Below are 15,921 nucleotides of genomic sequence, written 5' to 3' on the forward strand. Positions count from 1 at the left end.
TAGGTTGTCAAGTGTGTGTGTATATATATATATATATATATACACACACACTTGACAACCTATCACGTATACATTTAAACAATCAGTGAATCACAGGTCAAGCTTGCGTCGAGCTCGTCCATAGTACACATCGCACTGCACCCACCACACCATACCGTGCACGTCCCCGACCCCAAAATGCGCCCAGTAATCCAAGACGCCCCCAGCTGAGGATGCCACCCCCCAATCCGCACCGGACCCCATGCCCTGGCCTTGAACCGACCGCAGTAAAGTAAAGAAATAAAAGTGTAAGAGTGCAGGCTTGAGTTTTGAGAGAGCAGAAAGTCCGGGTCTTTCTTGTTTCTGTGTGTCGCGCTCGTGCTCGTGCTCGTGCTCGCTCTCACTCTCGTCCCGGGACTCGACTCTGTGGCGCCTCGGATGGGACTTGAATGGAAGCGAAAGAAGAACGAAAGAGAAAAACAAACGGCGTCGCCATGTTTGTGTTTCCCAAAACAAAGTTCCCTTTCCTGCGCCCCCCTTCCTTTCCCGGAGCTCTAAATCTCTTTTTTTCGGGGGGATTAACTTCATGATATGTTTGTGGAAAGAAGGGGATGGTCCACTTGATTCCCGAGGGCATGTTGAGCGCGGGCAAGTACATTTGAATGTTGCACGCATCTGTAAGGAAGAATTTTGATGGTTCGTATATTGTGAAATATCGATAAGGGGGAAAATAAGGTGTATGCTTGTGTTTGTGACGCTTGCTGCCTCCCAATGAATCTCCGTCTACGCTGGTAGACTTTGTGACAAATGTTGTATGTTCAACATGGCCAATAAAATGGCTGTATAAATCCAGACTGCACTTCGACCATTTCCTTCTGAAACAACTCTTGAAAATCTCCAAATGCCATTGGCTGTTTCCGGAAAGATTACCACGTCTCGGCAATATACTGGCCTGACTTTTTCTTCTCGGCCCAGAAAGCTGTTGCCTCGTCGTGATTCAACTTCCCCTTGCCCTCGGCAACCTCTATGAGGGCGGCCTCTACACCTTCGCCCATGCCTTTGGAACTTCCACACACAAAGACTCGACCATCCAAGGCGTTGATAATGAACCAGACTAGATCAGCCTGTGCGCGGACTTCTTCTTGAACATATCTGCCTTCTCCTTTTCGGGACTGGACCACTTTCTTGACTTGGTCTTCGTGTACGCCCCAATCACCAGAGTAAAGTTCGTCAAGCAGGCTGTCTCGTACACCTTGTAGAACCCAGACTTTATTCGCACAGTTGGCGGACTTCAGTCGTCGATGAACAAATCCACGGAAGGGAGCAATGCCGACTCCAGCTCCGATCAGAAGCATCGGCCCGTCTGAGACAAACTCTCTTGCGAGGGGGTTGGCCATGAGACCTCTGAACATAGGAACGCGAAGGTCAAGATCTTTGGGATTCTTGCCTTCCTTTTCTGCCTGCATGACTTGTCTTGCGAGACGTTCCAGAAATCCAGAGCCAACGCCTGTCCGTTGCCCTTTTGCGTAGTCGTCGGCTTCGTGAACAGTCACTGCGATCTCTATGAGCCGGCGTTTCGTGGTCCCATCTTTCTGATATGAGACCATAGGGTCTTGAGAAAGAGAATAGAACCGAGGCATTAAAGTGTTGAGGACGGTTAGTATTTGATCGAGTGGTGGGCGACTTGAGGGGAATGCCGAGAGTAGTTGAGTCAGGGTCAGGTAAGGGCCTGTCCGTAGGTCACAGAAGGCGGCCTGACCTTGTGCTGAGGAGAGGAACATTAATATCGCCTTCTCGTGTTCATCTTCAGCATATTCTCCAAGGACGCGGAACAACTGCTTCGTTGGTGGATAGCTCTGGATGTCGGAACACCATGTCAGAAGTTCTCTTCTCGTGGTGACAAGCTCTCTGGCGGCCTCGTCTCCCCATATCGTGGGCCATCTTCCATTGGTGGTCTTGAGTAAGATGGGCTTATCCCGTACAAAACTTGGTACACCTAGCAGATTGAAGACCTCGTCGACAATATCGGGAGAATTTGGGGCACAGACTCCAATAGCACCTCCAACCACAAAATCGACATCTCCACTCTCTTTGGGATAATCTGTAACATCAATGTCGAAATGATAGGTTCTCTTTTCGGCTCCGGGCCTCGTCAATTCTTTTGCGTGGAAGAGAGGTGCGGAAAATACTTCGAAGGGTGGGTGAGGCGTCACGAAGTTGGGAGGGTGTTTGAGAACCTCGGGAGCTTTCTTTGAGTTGGGTTCGTACTTGCGTGGAGGAGGAGTGGTTGCGAGGGACTCGAGAGATACGGTCTTGGTGGGCATGTCAACAATTCCTGTCAACTCGCTGTCGAGACTGAAATGACCTAGTTTGATTTTCAAGCTCTTGAAAGCGTCGTTCTCAGGCACTTTGATGGGGTTTTTTGATTCAGGAAGGTTCTTGGACTTGAGCTCCTGAAGCATACAGCAGCCTCCACCACAGCAAGCCTTTTGAATCATGGAGGTTGCGGCACCACGCTCGCCCAGAAATCGGCGTGCATCTTCGGAGTCTTGAGATACCAACAGCGTCGAGGCACGTCGTTTTCTGCCCGTAGGCTCGGCCTTCGGTATTTCATGGAGGTCGTCTAGTGAATCATCGGATTGACTGTCGGTTGGGGTGGAAGGTCTGGTGTCGATGCTGGAGGCATCATCGGAAAAGGTATGGGTGTTGACAGTGGACAAGGGCGGAGAATGACTGAGCTGCGAGGCACTGATTGACAACTTTCTTGTTTGGGCAGGTTCTTCAGGTATGGGATCATTAGGATGTGAAGTGTCTGTCACTGGCAGAGGGTTCGATGTGGCGAGAGGATCTGAGGGTCGCATGGTGAGAATGGTGGTAGCAGATCCTGATTGTGAATGCATGTTAGCTGGTGTGAATGTGGCAAGTAGGCAAGAAGATCATGTCGAAGGCAAGGGCAAGGAGATGCAATATTCATATCGGGTGGCATCGAGGTGGATTTGACAGCATTATGGAATGATTTGAAGTGGTGGAAGGTCACCGGTCTCCAAGGCGGGTGTCGGGTGCGGGACCAAAAAACTTACGGAGGGTGCTCGTGGTGATGATGTAACAATGTGCGGAACCAGACCTTTTCCTCGGGGGAGGGCACCTAGCCCAGAGTGACCGAGCGGCACTGCCCAACCCTGCCCTGACTGCCCACAACACCCGGCTCGGAGGAGGAGGCACCTTTGCCTTGAAGAACAGCCGAAAGCCAGGCCTGGCGGCTAAAGATATCTCTCACGTGTGGGATGGAACTTGTAGCTGGCTGGAGAACTTTGTGAAGCACGCGTGAACTGCTGTTGATGAAGAGCAAGCACCAAGGACGGGATTCTGAGCAGCAGTACGTGAGAATGCGTAAACGGTATTGCAATTGCAGGCTTCGAGTTCGACGAGAACAATCGGCCTCGCAGGACCTTTTTGGTGGGTGATTGGGGAAAGAACGGGCGTGGACGGGGGAAAGAATAACACAGATCAGATAAAAGATAATCTTGGAGTGAAAGTGCCGAGGGTAGAAAAGCCGGAAAGTTGAATGCGGCCAAGCAGTTGTGGTACGATTTATCAGATTGGAGAAGTCAACCTGGAATGGGAATCTTTTTGCAATATTAATGAACGACCCGCGTGTTACCCGCCAATATTGTTGACTCCAAAAGATGGGCTGATCCCTTGGTTAATAATGGACTGATGCAGTAGTGATCCCGCCACTCGGCTTCATCCACAATTCCTTTTCCTTTTGGTTGATCTCTTTCTCACCCTGACTCTAGCTCTCCTCTCCACATCCATTTCGGAGTTCTGCTTCTTGTCGTTAGGAAGATTCCACAACGATCGACGAACCTGACTGGCGTGTGCGATCTCGGCCACTGCAATGTCCAAAGCCATGTTGGTTCGAGAATCAGCCTCAAGGGTGGATATCTCTGTCCAAGACCAATTGATGGCTTCCACATGTACGCTACATAGAGTATGAATTCTGTAGATTGGAAACGTCGTACAAATCGGATAAGATATGATTGATAGCCACATCTTGGTCATCATGTTGGTACAGAACATACCTACTCGTACGCGAAGCTCGGTTTGCTTTTGGGATTTGATGCTTGCTTTGGGCCGTAGGATCCCGCGGGAATTGTTCCGGTGCTCGCCGGCTGTTCTTGACACCTGCAAGGAACTGCCTTTGCCGACCTCAGGCTGTCATTCCAGTCTGCATTGGGCTTGTCGAACCGGCATTTTTGTTCGTAGTCGTCCTTTATTGTTACCACATTCTAAGATGCTTTTCTTGCAACTGAAACCAAGTTGAAAGCCCTGTTAAAATCTCATCTAGATTGTAGCTCTCTCCCTCCCCCGCCTGACATGCAACCTCGCGATTCGCGAACGTTTGCGACACGTATAGCCCCGTTGAAAGTGATTTCTAACCATGCCGGCCTCCGATTGCGGCGACCTGCATTACCACCGTCGTAGCCAACAAGAGGCAACAGGAAGTCTGTCATCATCGCCTTGGAGGGCTAGGATGAAGATCCTGTTCCCCGGCACCATGAGCCAACAAAAGAGTGTGCCAAGCCCAAGCCGACTTCCCCCTCCAAATCAGCCCCACCGTGCACCTTTTGGAAAACCGGAAATCTTTTGATCCATCTAATCTTATCCAATCTCATCGTGGCCCCTCAATAGGAGATCTGATCTAATCAGATTAATTCGCGCATGCACAGTTCGAACTACAGTATTTCTCGGTCTTGGCAATCTCAGCTGAAGCCCCGACCGAGGTGCTCCGAAGCAGACTACTATTGGTCCTTGATCAACACCGCTCTTTGATGCTCGGGCTTCGTCTAAGATGATTCTTCTAGGGCGATCTCAGTCGTCCAGACTGCTGGGACGACATGCTGAAACACCATCAAAGATGCACTGGCGCCGAGTGATTCCACGCATTGTGGAACGCGTCCTCGTACACACAGTATATTTCCTATGTCTCTACGTCTGGATCTCTGGTAGTATCGCTCTCGTGTTCGAAGTTTCCTGTCCCCTGTGCTGTGTCCATACCAATTCCGACGACAAGAAGCGAGCCAGACAAGGACTCGATCAGCCGTCATGAGTGAGTCGAAACAAATCTCCGTTGGGGCAAAGACTCCGACCTCGCGTGATTTCGTGGTTAAGCGAAATGGTTCGACAAGGGGGGACGACGCCGCTTGAGCCGAGCTCCCCCCGGCCCCTGATTCAGGCAGCCTTTCGTGCAATAATAATGGGTCGACCTATTATTGTTATTATTATTCAGGGCTGAAGATTCCGACTGGAATCCTGGAGTCTCAGAAGGCTCAAAACTCAAAACTCAATAGTAAACTCTCCAGTATTCAGATGTGATTTCTAGAGATGAAACCCGGATCTCTGAGTCAAGGCCGACTTCTCCCTAGATTGTCTCCTTCATGAGGTCGAGATTGGCGACTGCTGTCAGCGCAGGGCCCGAAAGGCTCCGGAAATGCTTCTTCCCTTATACGTGCTTAAGCCAGAATATTCCGGTTGCTTAGGAGCCTGTCGGGTGATAAGGAGCAAAAATTAATCTTCCGTCCACGTACGTCGACCCCCTGGACGGATCGGGGCAAGGCTGAGTCTGGGCATATAATATCGCTGGCCCAAAGTCGTGACTCGTCAAGAGTTCCTCCCCACCGATATCTCGCAAACGTACCAGTAGCCTGACTAGACTCTCGCCCACATGACATATTTAGGCATTGGATTCCTAGTAATCACTGAGTTTAAGCTGATTCCCTGCCTTGGAACTCTTTTGACGGAGAAGTGAGGTGACTACTCCGCGATGACAAGCACTTTGGTTTGGGGCAGTGGTTGAGATGATACACTGGATGTTGATACTCGAAGACCCGCCCTCAGTTGTTCCGCAACCCTTCTTTTCGTGGACCGGCAGCTCACGCGGGTTGAGCCAATGAGATTTCTGGCATGCTCAGGAACTGATGCCTTCCAATTGTGTGTGGTAACACGGCCCATGGCCTGATCGAGCGGTGAAATTGGAACCATACTTGTGAAGAAAAGGCTGCTTTGCTTGAACTGGGGCCATTGAATGTGCCCGCCAATCCTGTCTTCTAAAGGTGCAATTAGAAAGGAATATCCTTATGACAGCCTCCCAACTCTTTAGCACGGTAGGATTGGACCGAGAAGAATCAATTGCCCATGCTTGCAAAAGTCAGCACATCATATCTAAGATCTCACCTTTGCATTGTGTTGTTGTCAATCAACATCTAGGTGTCCGCACAGAGAGAATTTGGAATATCTTCGAGCACATAAGCATATAGTCAAACTGCTCAAACGGCGTCGTTTTCTCCCACGATTCAGTGCACATATCGGGCCCACGAGTGCACAGCTATGCGAGCCACGTAGCTTCAACCACTCGTTCATCAGACTACTCGCTGTCATGGTCAAACAAACACGACTGAGTCCATTGGGTGCAGTGGTCACGATCAGGGGAGGCTGAAGGCCCTAGAAAGACTCATCACACTGCTACGGCTGATCGGACAATGGGCGGCAAGATCGGGTAAAAAGACCTAGAACAATGCCCCTGCCGTTGTTGTGTTTGTTTGCACAAACGTCCTCGACTCGAGGTCTTGCACACGACTTCGTAAGTCGCAGTACTTAAAGCCTGCATCCCATTGCTCGAGACTTCGATTTGTTGCTTGGGGGCGAAAAAAAGACTTCTTCGTCTCACTCTGACCGCTTTGCACTTCAAAATCAGCGACAAGGTTGACCATGCTTCGGTGTGGTGAAAACCGTCATCGACGGACTTTTGCGCAACGTGCATGACCAGAGAACCTTGTTATGCCTTCGACCACTTCACCCTGTCGTTGAGCTGGAGTCTCCTCCCGACTCGGAACCGCAAACCTGCAAAGCCCAGTGCAAGTGATGAGAAGTTGTTGGACAAGCGAGTCCAGAATCTTTACATTGGTCTCGCAGGGGGGGGGGTGATGGAAACGTCTTCCTTAAGCTCTTTGTGCTTGTCTCGTACGATCGAGAGGTAGAGTTTTAGATTAGGTCACCATGGTGCAGCTGTATCCATGTAAGATCGTGGTCCATAGTGCAATAATCTCCATACAGTGCCATAGCCACAGCAGCTTGGTGTCTTGATAAAATTGATGTTGTCTTTACACGTGGTATTCCTGAAGTCGGATGGCTGTTTCCACAATACGGTGGGAGAAGAGTCAGGTACCTCTCTGCCGAAGCCCAAACCTATCGCTGGAGATATCCTCCTTTCATCACGAAGAAAATCAACCCGAACCTTCTCGCATACGCAGGGAGGGCCATGTAATCACTGGAAGGCCGAAGACGGACTCGCTCGTGACGCGGGAGACGAGGAGACGTAATCATGATGCGGACACCCGCGAAGAGAGCGAGGTTTGGGCTTCCAAAGCACCAGCGCACCTTCGTTTCTCGGCATGATACTGACTGCGGTTGTGGTGTTGTGTTGCCAAAGAGGGGGGATATGACCTGTCATATGCAACTTCTCATGAAAGGCATCTTCCGGAGAGCCAGCCGCCCCCTACTGTTGACTAGTGTATGAGTCTGGTGGGGGCGGTGCACTGGACGGGCCACCAGCCTCCAGATCGACATGTCACTCGAAAAAGCCAATCGTGAAGAACGATTTACAAGGGTACTTTCTAACCCTAAACACGCATGGCAGCTGTCAGTTTGAGGGAACCTGATCGAGCACAAATCCGGCAACGCTGGTGTCAAACACGAGCCTCAGAGCTGCAGAAGGGGCTTGTGGGAGGAGGCCCCGACTGGATTGTGATGGTCCCCAATGTATCCTCCGAAAGGCCAGACAACTGCACCCCAGGCCTGGATCTACGCTCTTTTAAGAATTCATGTTCCATGCGGAGCGCGGGATGCTAGTTTGTCTTCCAAATCTGATAACCATTTTGCTGATCACGCCGATTAATTGCTTGTTAGGTCGCATGGGTATTGACCAATGTGCATAGTAACCCGCGGAGATTGGCATGATGACGTAGCGGGAGCCGTGTGCAAGTGCATCGAAAACACGGCTTCTTTTGCACGCGGCGATCTAGATCAACCTGAGTAGCACTTGCAAAGCGCAGAGGATCATTGACAGACCTGGTTTCGTAACCTGCCAATCAGTGGCCGGATCTATAATCCGGGCGGCGTGGCCTGGAGGCGACCGAATACGAGGGAAGCCCAATATCTTTCTCTACATCTGCTGCGATGCGACCAAGACCGTACAAATTCTCTCGCTTTCCACAGTATCCGTACCGAGTATTCGCATGTGCCAAAAGCCCATGAATAGAACACAAGTTACCCTTGTGAATGGCCGTCAACATCTCAGTGGTAAGTTTACACTAATGCCGAGGCTTGACTCGTGACAGCAAGACTCGTAGGGAGCGACCGACTTTCGCGTTTCGCAACACACTTAGCTTTTGCTTTCAAGTTTCTGTATCCGAAGTCTGGATTAGACTTTCGGGCGGAACAAGGCTCCTTTCCCATTAAGCTCAAGACGGTGGGTATCAATCTTTCTTAGTCCTCCTTCTAGCGACAATCCTAATCTCTTCGCATTTCGTACCAAGTACCTAGTCAAAGCACCACTGCAGGACGAATGGACTGGTTTTGGAGCGGGATATTTTTGTGGAGAGGGACTTTCCGTTGTTTCTGGTTAGTCTGATAAAGTACATGGTCCAATCACCGTAGCAGCACTAACGCTCAAAAGACGTGCAGACAGACCTTGTCGAGCTGAGTTAGGATGACGCTGTTGTTTCGCTCTTTCGTTAGGGGTTTGATAGCGTTCTCGGCATTGGGGTAACCTGTGGATTTCTGCATCGTAGTAAGACGTTTTCGCCGTGTACACGAGATTGGTCGACAGTTTCGAGTCGTCCTGCATTCAGCTATCTTGAAAGACTTTGACGGGCTTAACAATGCCCAGGCCGGGCAAGAATCAAGTGGCGACCTTCTCGAAGCGATTTCAGCGAAAAAAGCCGGTGAAGATGAAGGAACTCAGCACAGATCCTACCCAGAATCCGCCACTATCCGGATAATAGATGTCCGAGATTCAACCGTCAGATCTGCGTGCAGCGTGAGCACTCAGTGTGGTTATAGAAGTGGGACTATGATCATGGTTAATCCCTATATGCGCGGGCAATAGACGCATCCATCATTGAAGTGAGTGTGGGAAGAACCTCCTAGCCGTTTACTCCATGGCTAGACACAAAAAGGTTCGCGCGGGTCGGAGTGGATTCCTCAAGAAGTTGCCGTGCAGCTAGCAATCGAGCAGCGTGGCGGTTAGCACACAAGTATCCGCACATGAGGCCACTCAACGATACGGACGGACTAGATTCCAATGATAGAACGGTGATTAAAAAGTCCGTCGTATAATGTAGTTGGACGGCGCGGCTGGTCATTGGCTTATTTGTGCTCACGGACGACTGTGTAGGCCGACTGTGAATCCCTTGATACAGTGCTTGCCAGGTGCTGGGCATCAACAGTCCGTAATGCAAGCATTCTGCCATCTGTAGCTAGCCGCTTTAGGACCAATCGAACTATCTTCACACTTATGTTTCGAACTGCCCATCTTTCGCGGGCAACATCTAGCGGGACCCTGCTAGACGTACCGAGTGCGGCTGCAGATTGTCTTGAGTGGCAGGCCCGGTCTTGTCTTGATGAACCGAGTCAGTCAGTGCTTTGGTGGCACCGAGAGTTTCGCCATGACAGTTGAACCGGGTTCAGTATTGAACCCAGCAGTTACTTATCCAGAAATCCTCCTCCTCATTCGCCCATGGTTAATTCTTGACAACCACGGGCTACCCTGACGATGTGACCTGGTTTGAAGTTCACAAGGGCATCGCCAATGAGCGGAAGCGGTCGATTGAGGTGCTTTTGTGGAAAGTGACTCAACAATGTGACTTGAACCCCGATGTGCTTCAGGCTTAAAACTGTTCGTCCCCTCTAAAGTTCAACTCAATTTTATCAGGCAAGCCGGCCCGTCGTCGGTGACAGCGCGAGCTATTTTGACTAGAGCCAGCTAATCCCCAATGCTCCACTGATACCCTGTGAGCCTGAATTGCACAACATGCTCTACTGTTAGTCGGTTATCGGGCAGCTTTTCACGTTTTGAGTCCGAAGCTATTGGGTGTTTTCTGCCCAGCACCCTTGCCCTTGACTGGAACATCCCTGGCACCCAAATCTGCTTTTCTGATCAACCAGCGTCGAAATGATGACACTATCTACACGATACACATGTTTGTTGAAGACGTGAGGTGTATCTGAAAGTCACAGTACCTTATTCGAAGCTTGGTATAGGAACAAGTTGAGTTTGATAAAGGGTACGGGGCGTATCCGAAGAGTTTGAAGGTAGTGTTCACACCAGTGTCGATTGCCATTCGATGGCTTGCGGGATTTCGGGCTAGTAATGCCCCTTCCTCTTGGTCAGAAGCAATAACTTCCTAACCTTTTCGGCCAGCTTATTCTTCGATCGTTCGGCCCCCAGGGGTTGTGATGACAATGTTGAAGCTCGAACGACATGCCCCCACTGTAGCATCACCTTAATTATATGTGTCAAACTATAGGTGGCTCAGCCTTGCCACGGTACTTTTCTTGTTCGTAGATGCGCAACAGCAGAACGGATGGCGTAGGTGTAAGGACCGTGTCGCAGAAAGGTTGGCAGCCCATGTCGTCTCAGCCAAAGATGTATTTCATCAACTTGGATTTGCTCAATCGTACACCTTTCTTCCTTTGGCATGGCCTCGGTCGATCTGGACTCTGGAGATGATGGTGCCCTACACTCTGAGTGATCAGGGCTGTGCATCATTCGGAGACGAGCTCACTAGGGTATCTGTCCGACCCCACGGACCAACTGTCCATGGCACAGTATAACCAATCATGTTGGAGCATAATCAGAACATGTGACAACGGATCTGACCGTTGCTACGCAAGCATCAGTCCACTGTGGTCTGGTGGACCTGTGACATGCTCGCCAGATGAAGGTCAGTGGAGCCCTTTTCTTCGACATGATCGTGAATGACATTGACAGCAAATAATATTAGCCACTGGCCATGATCAGCCCTCGAGTGTCGTTGCTTGAGAAGTGCTTTGGAATATCATTCGACATGTTGACGATAGCAGTGGCCAATGTTTAGAGCATAGAGGCCAACATAAGATCAAATAACTAATAACGTGGTGCGGAAATAGTCCAACGATCATCGCCTACACAACGCCAATTGGTCAGTGCCAAGGGGAAGGTTTAAGAATGGGTAAGAACATATCCGCTCGAGGACAGATCTTTTGTGCGAGGTATTGGTAGCATGCCCACGGCAGGTATTGCTTCACACGCTACCTCATACTCGTACACTCGCTTCCGAAAATTTTTGGTCAATGTTAGCCTGATGAGTAACCCCTGCAGCATGCTGAAGATTCAAAGCGGGCCACGACTGAAGTGCCACACAATAGCTTAAAACTTAAATACCCGCACCAGCCGCAGAACGAATCCTAGGAAAATGCGCCCAGCCGTGCATTCGCCAGACGCCGTTGAGCTAGAGTGAAGTAAGGCTGCACCGTCAGAAACGGACCAATCATTCAGTGGCGGTGGCCATGTACAATACCTTGCCAGATAAATGCAAGTTGAGCTCTGACATTGGGCTGGAAACCGAATCTGGGCATTGATCTTGTACAAGTTCTTGCGTGAAGAGTACTGAGCAGCCTTGTTCCCGCCCTATCCGTCTTGCTACCAGGGCCTCGGCTGGAAGGGTATAAAATGCGAAAACTATGTGTCTGGTGGTGAACTTAGATATCCATTAGATACACCCATGATCCTTGCGAGCATGGGCGGGGAGGGCGCTTGACGGCGAGGTGGCAACTGACGTTGACAGGCTGCCAGTGCCAGTGCCAGACGACCCGGCATGCTTGGCTTATACCCCATAGACATCATGGTATCCAAGTTGAACATCGCTAATTGGGACTTTGGTGGCAACTATTGATTTCACTCCACTTCATCGTAGAAGAAAATGTAGGGAGCGAATCCCGTATGCCGTATGCCTGTGATTTGGGTTGATTTGTGCTGTCTCCTGAAGACATGAATTTGTAGAGGTCAAATACCTGGGCATGCCTGTTAGGCGCAGTGCCACTGATCCATGGGGAGTGGAACACTGCTATGTTCGGCGCGAAACGTGGTTGTCGATCAACTAGGTAACCCTATGTGGCGAGCCGGTAAGTATCTGACACGAGTTTTTTCGTCGCTATTCGATTGTTATTTTGAGCAGAGTCAGCATTAGGAGGGAAAGTACAAGTTAGTGTGCCCTCATTCTAGGATGCGAGTGACTGTTGTCGACCAGTGCGGCATGCGGTTCCGATGTAAGGTGCCTCGTCGACCTTATAATTCTCCCGAGCCAGGAAGCATCTGGTGACTTTCATGCCTTTCAATATCCACTGGCTTAGAGCTTGTTGGGTCGCTTTGCGTGGCAACAACAGCTTGCTTGTGGCCCTACGATCAAAAGAACGAATTGTAGTTGGAGCATGGTAGTTAAGCTCGTTGATCATATCAGAAACTAGGTAATGCACTGTGGCCAGGGCAGCATGCGGGCAAGAGAAGCGGTGAGCTGAGTGAATACATCAGAAGGCGCTTCAGATACTTGACGCTCTCGCGTTTCGCACCTGCCAATTTCAAGTGCTTGGAGCAAAGTCGTTGCCAGTGCATCAGTGGCGCAAGTCGGCTACACCCTCCTCATAACACCATCTTTGCCGGGGTAGAGGTTCCGTGTAAAGATGATTATACTCTAGTTAACCAATATGCTACCCGGGAAGGATAAACACCGTCGGCAACATTAAGCCTCTTGATAGCGTCCACCTTAGCTAGTGATGCAGTTTTTAATTAACTAACAATGCTAAAAGAGAATATCTTTGATTTAACATTAAATCCAGGTATAATGATTTGAATTTTCCAACCACCCCTTTGTCGATACCAAAAGTTTCCTGTAGAAGATCTCGTGTCTCATGTTTGCACCTTCCGGCTCCTGAACCTGCCCTGTGTGACTGGTGCACCATAGCATTCTTGATAGCATGCCTGCAAAACGCCCGAGATGCCATAGACTAAAGACAATGCACGAATCTTATAAAAACAACATCAATGAGACAACCCGAAAAGTGTGGCAAGCCTACCAGGCCCAAACCTTAAAGTGCGTGTGTCCTTCGTACATGATCCGAATCATAATCAATTGCAATCATTTGAGTGCTTCGATCACGCTGTTGTCGCAGGGCGGGTAACTGACGTCGTCGGGCATTGATAAACCAATTACTGATCTACATGACGGTCAGTAAAAGTCAAGGAATGGATGTTTCTGTATCTGTCCTTACTTGATTTATCGTCAATCCTGTTCGAGATGCAAATGCCTGTTTATCTTCTTCGGTCGGGTAAGGATGATCGAGGTGATCATGAAACCAACCACGCAAGATATCTGTGACCGGTTTGGGCAGGTTTCCACGGCGTTTCCGGTTACGGCTATCGGTGTCTCCGTAAACGGTTGGCGATGAAGGATTGTGGATCGCTACCGAAGCACTTGAGTAATCGAGCCCGGTATACGGTGGTGTTTGGTATGGAGTCCCAGGCTGCGGAAACCTATAATAGTCCATCTGTGGAGGAGGTTGCGGCCTATTGACCTGAGGACAGTTTTGGCCATAGCGTTGAGCAGGCTCATAGAAAGTTGGTCTATCGGTGGCATACGGACCTGTTTCGAGAGAAGTTTGACTTATAACGGGCGGGGCATAGGGCTGAGGATAGGGCCCTGCTTCTGACTGATAGTTGTGATCAAAACTATTGGCGACGTCTCGAATTGGTGGTAGGCTGGTCCTTGGATATTGCAGGCGTTGTGAATATGGAGGGCTGAGGACGTCAGAGAACTGAGCACTCGAAGCCCAAGATGGGCTCTGCCTGTGATGGCGAGGATCGCTGTAGGATGCTTCGACAGTTCGACTGGACATGTTGTCGAATCCTTCAGCGCTCGTGCCATGTTGCGAACCAGGAGATGACTGGCCGGACCTCCTTACTCCAGATGGAGAATGATATGAACGAGCATCGTCCTGCTGCCCATGATGCAGGTGTTGGTTCGAGTAGTGATCGTGAGGGCCCATGTCCTGTGATTGTAGAATCTGCAGAGTATTCAAAGGTTAGTCGTCAATCGGTCAAGTTCGAAAAGTGTAGAAGCTACGCACCTCGGAGAAAGATGGCAACTGTTGTTGAGAAGCCTGCTGTGGTGAAACGGGCAACTGTGCTAGACCCACGTTTTGATGCGATGCTGTGCCAACGGAGTAAAAGTTAGTCCCATGGGTATATGAGGTATATGGATCCATCAAGGGATGAGTTGATGTATGATGGTTTCCACCTCCAGAGCCAGTTCGAAGGAGACTAAGAAAGAGGGTAGCGGAAGATGGAGCTCGAGAATGTCAGATCACCGTGAACTGCTGTTGCAGCCACGGGTTTTTGTGCCACCAACCATGGAGCGGACTGAGGACAACAAAGAAGCAGAAGTCATGCATGATCGAAATGCCAGTACCACGACTTCAGAAGATCTCTGCCAGAACTTTGCATGACAGGAGTGACATGGTCTCAATGACAAACGTGGATGGGAATATGTCCGACGAGATTGGGTCGGCGAGAGGCAAGGAAGGGGATGTGCTCACCAAAAGGGTCACTCGGTGATCTTGGTGAGACAGCGTAATGCTGGAGGCGATGGTGGTTTGAAACGAGTTCAGGTGTTTAGTTCTGGCATCGGATTCAAAAGGCGAAGTTTAGGAGAGGTTTTGGGGCTAGGACTAGAACTTGTAAGAGCCAGGACAGTGTGAATTGTGATATACAAGGCCCCAGGCTTTGCACGGGGAGGATCTGAGTTTGTTCCAAGTTGCAAGATGCAAGCCGAATCAGGTGGACGGGTAGGGTTTGAGTGATACCTCGTAGTAGTATGATATTGCGGCACGAAATGACAGGGACCAGGATAGTTCGGGCCCTGAGCCATGGGCTTGCAAGGATTGGCAATCGGACAAAGTTGTGGGCAAGATGGAGAAAGCAGAGATCGAATTAAGTGGCGTGTACAAGGCGCACAGAGGCAAAGCAAATTTCCGGATCAAGGAGTAGTGGCCATGACGGAGGTGAGGCCTTGGTGTTGTCAGTATCGGCTTCAGCAGGAAATCTTACGGATAGTTAGAAGTTCGTCATGCGGGCGTTTGAGCCTCTGGGTATGGAGTCGAGGGCCAATGGTCATGAGCTGCAAGGAATTCAGGTTGAGGGCGGAGGAGAAGTGATACTTACTGCCAAAGGAGCGAGCCGCGAAAGCCATGAACAGGGGTTCAAGTGGTATAGAGTTTTGACGAGGATGGAGGCTTTCCTGGTGGTCCACCCTGGACTCGTCCTGTACGCAGTACGGTGAGGGCTATTTGGGACTCGTCGAAAATCAGCGGAAGTACGGATGGAAACGAGAACATGGGGTCTACAATTCATCGTGCTATCGAGTGACACGGATCGAAGATCTTGACAGTACTCCAGGGTTTCTGGGGTATCGGCATGGCAGGGCAGTGAAGTGGGATTCACGAGAATCGTTACCTTAGGTACCTATGGCGTAGTGGGCAGTGTGAGGGCCTTGGTGGGGTGTGATGCTGTTGGGTAAGTGATGGTCAGCCAAGGACCAAAAGTAGAAGGACTGGCCGCCATAGGTGGAAGAAACATCAAGACTCCAAAGGTTAAGACGGGTATGAAGTACGAGGACCGAGTATGATGGAGCTGAGAAGGGAAGGACAGCAGCTAGCTGAAGCAAGAAGGATTGAATCTCGGGAAAACATGTCCACGAAGTATGAGCATTGAAGAAGACCATCCGAGAATGCAGGGGATGGGTGGGCCGTGGCTTTTCTCCGCTCAGCAGCCTGCAGGTAAGGTGAGTGCCT

General features: G+C 50.1%; 2 protein-coding genes across 2 annotated transcripts; both read right to left on the reverse strand.

The window, feature by feature from the left end:
* Positions 1-905: 905 nt before the first annotated feature.
* On the reverse strand, positions 906-2,879 carry LTR84_002343 (uncharacterized protein; the record flags this gene model as incomplete). The annotated part of the gene is made up of 1 exon (XM_064845954.1): positions 906-2,879. One exon carries the CDS (start codon positions 2,877-2,879, stop codon positions 906-908), a length of 1,974 nt encoding a protein of 657 aa, XP_064706179.1.
* A 10,282-nt stretch (positions 2,880-13,161) lies between these two features.
* Positions 13,162-14,337, reverse strand: LTR84_002344 (uncharacterized protein; the record flags this gene model as incomplete). The annotated part of the gene is made up of 3 exons (XM_064845955.1): positions 13,162-13,290; positions 13,345-14,136; positions 14,200-14,337. 3 exons carry the CDS (start codon positions 14,335-14,337, stop codon positions 13,162-13,164), a joined length of 1,059 nt encoding a protein of 352 aa, XP_064706180.1.
* Positions 14,338-15,921: the final 1,584 nt, after the last annotated feature.

Source organism: Exophiala bonariae (assembly GCF_035927105.1).
Source record: "Exophiala bonariae strain CCFEE 5792 chromosome Unknown scaffold_13, whole genome shotgun sequence".
Classification (NCBI taxonomy): Eukaryota; Fungi; Ascomycota; class Eurotiomycetes; order Chaetothyriales; family Herpotrichiellaceae; genus Exophiala; species Exophiala bonariae.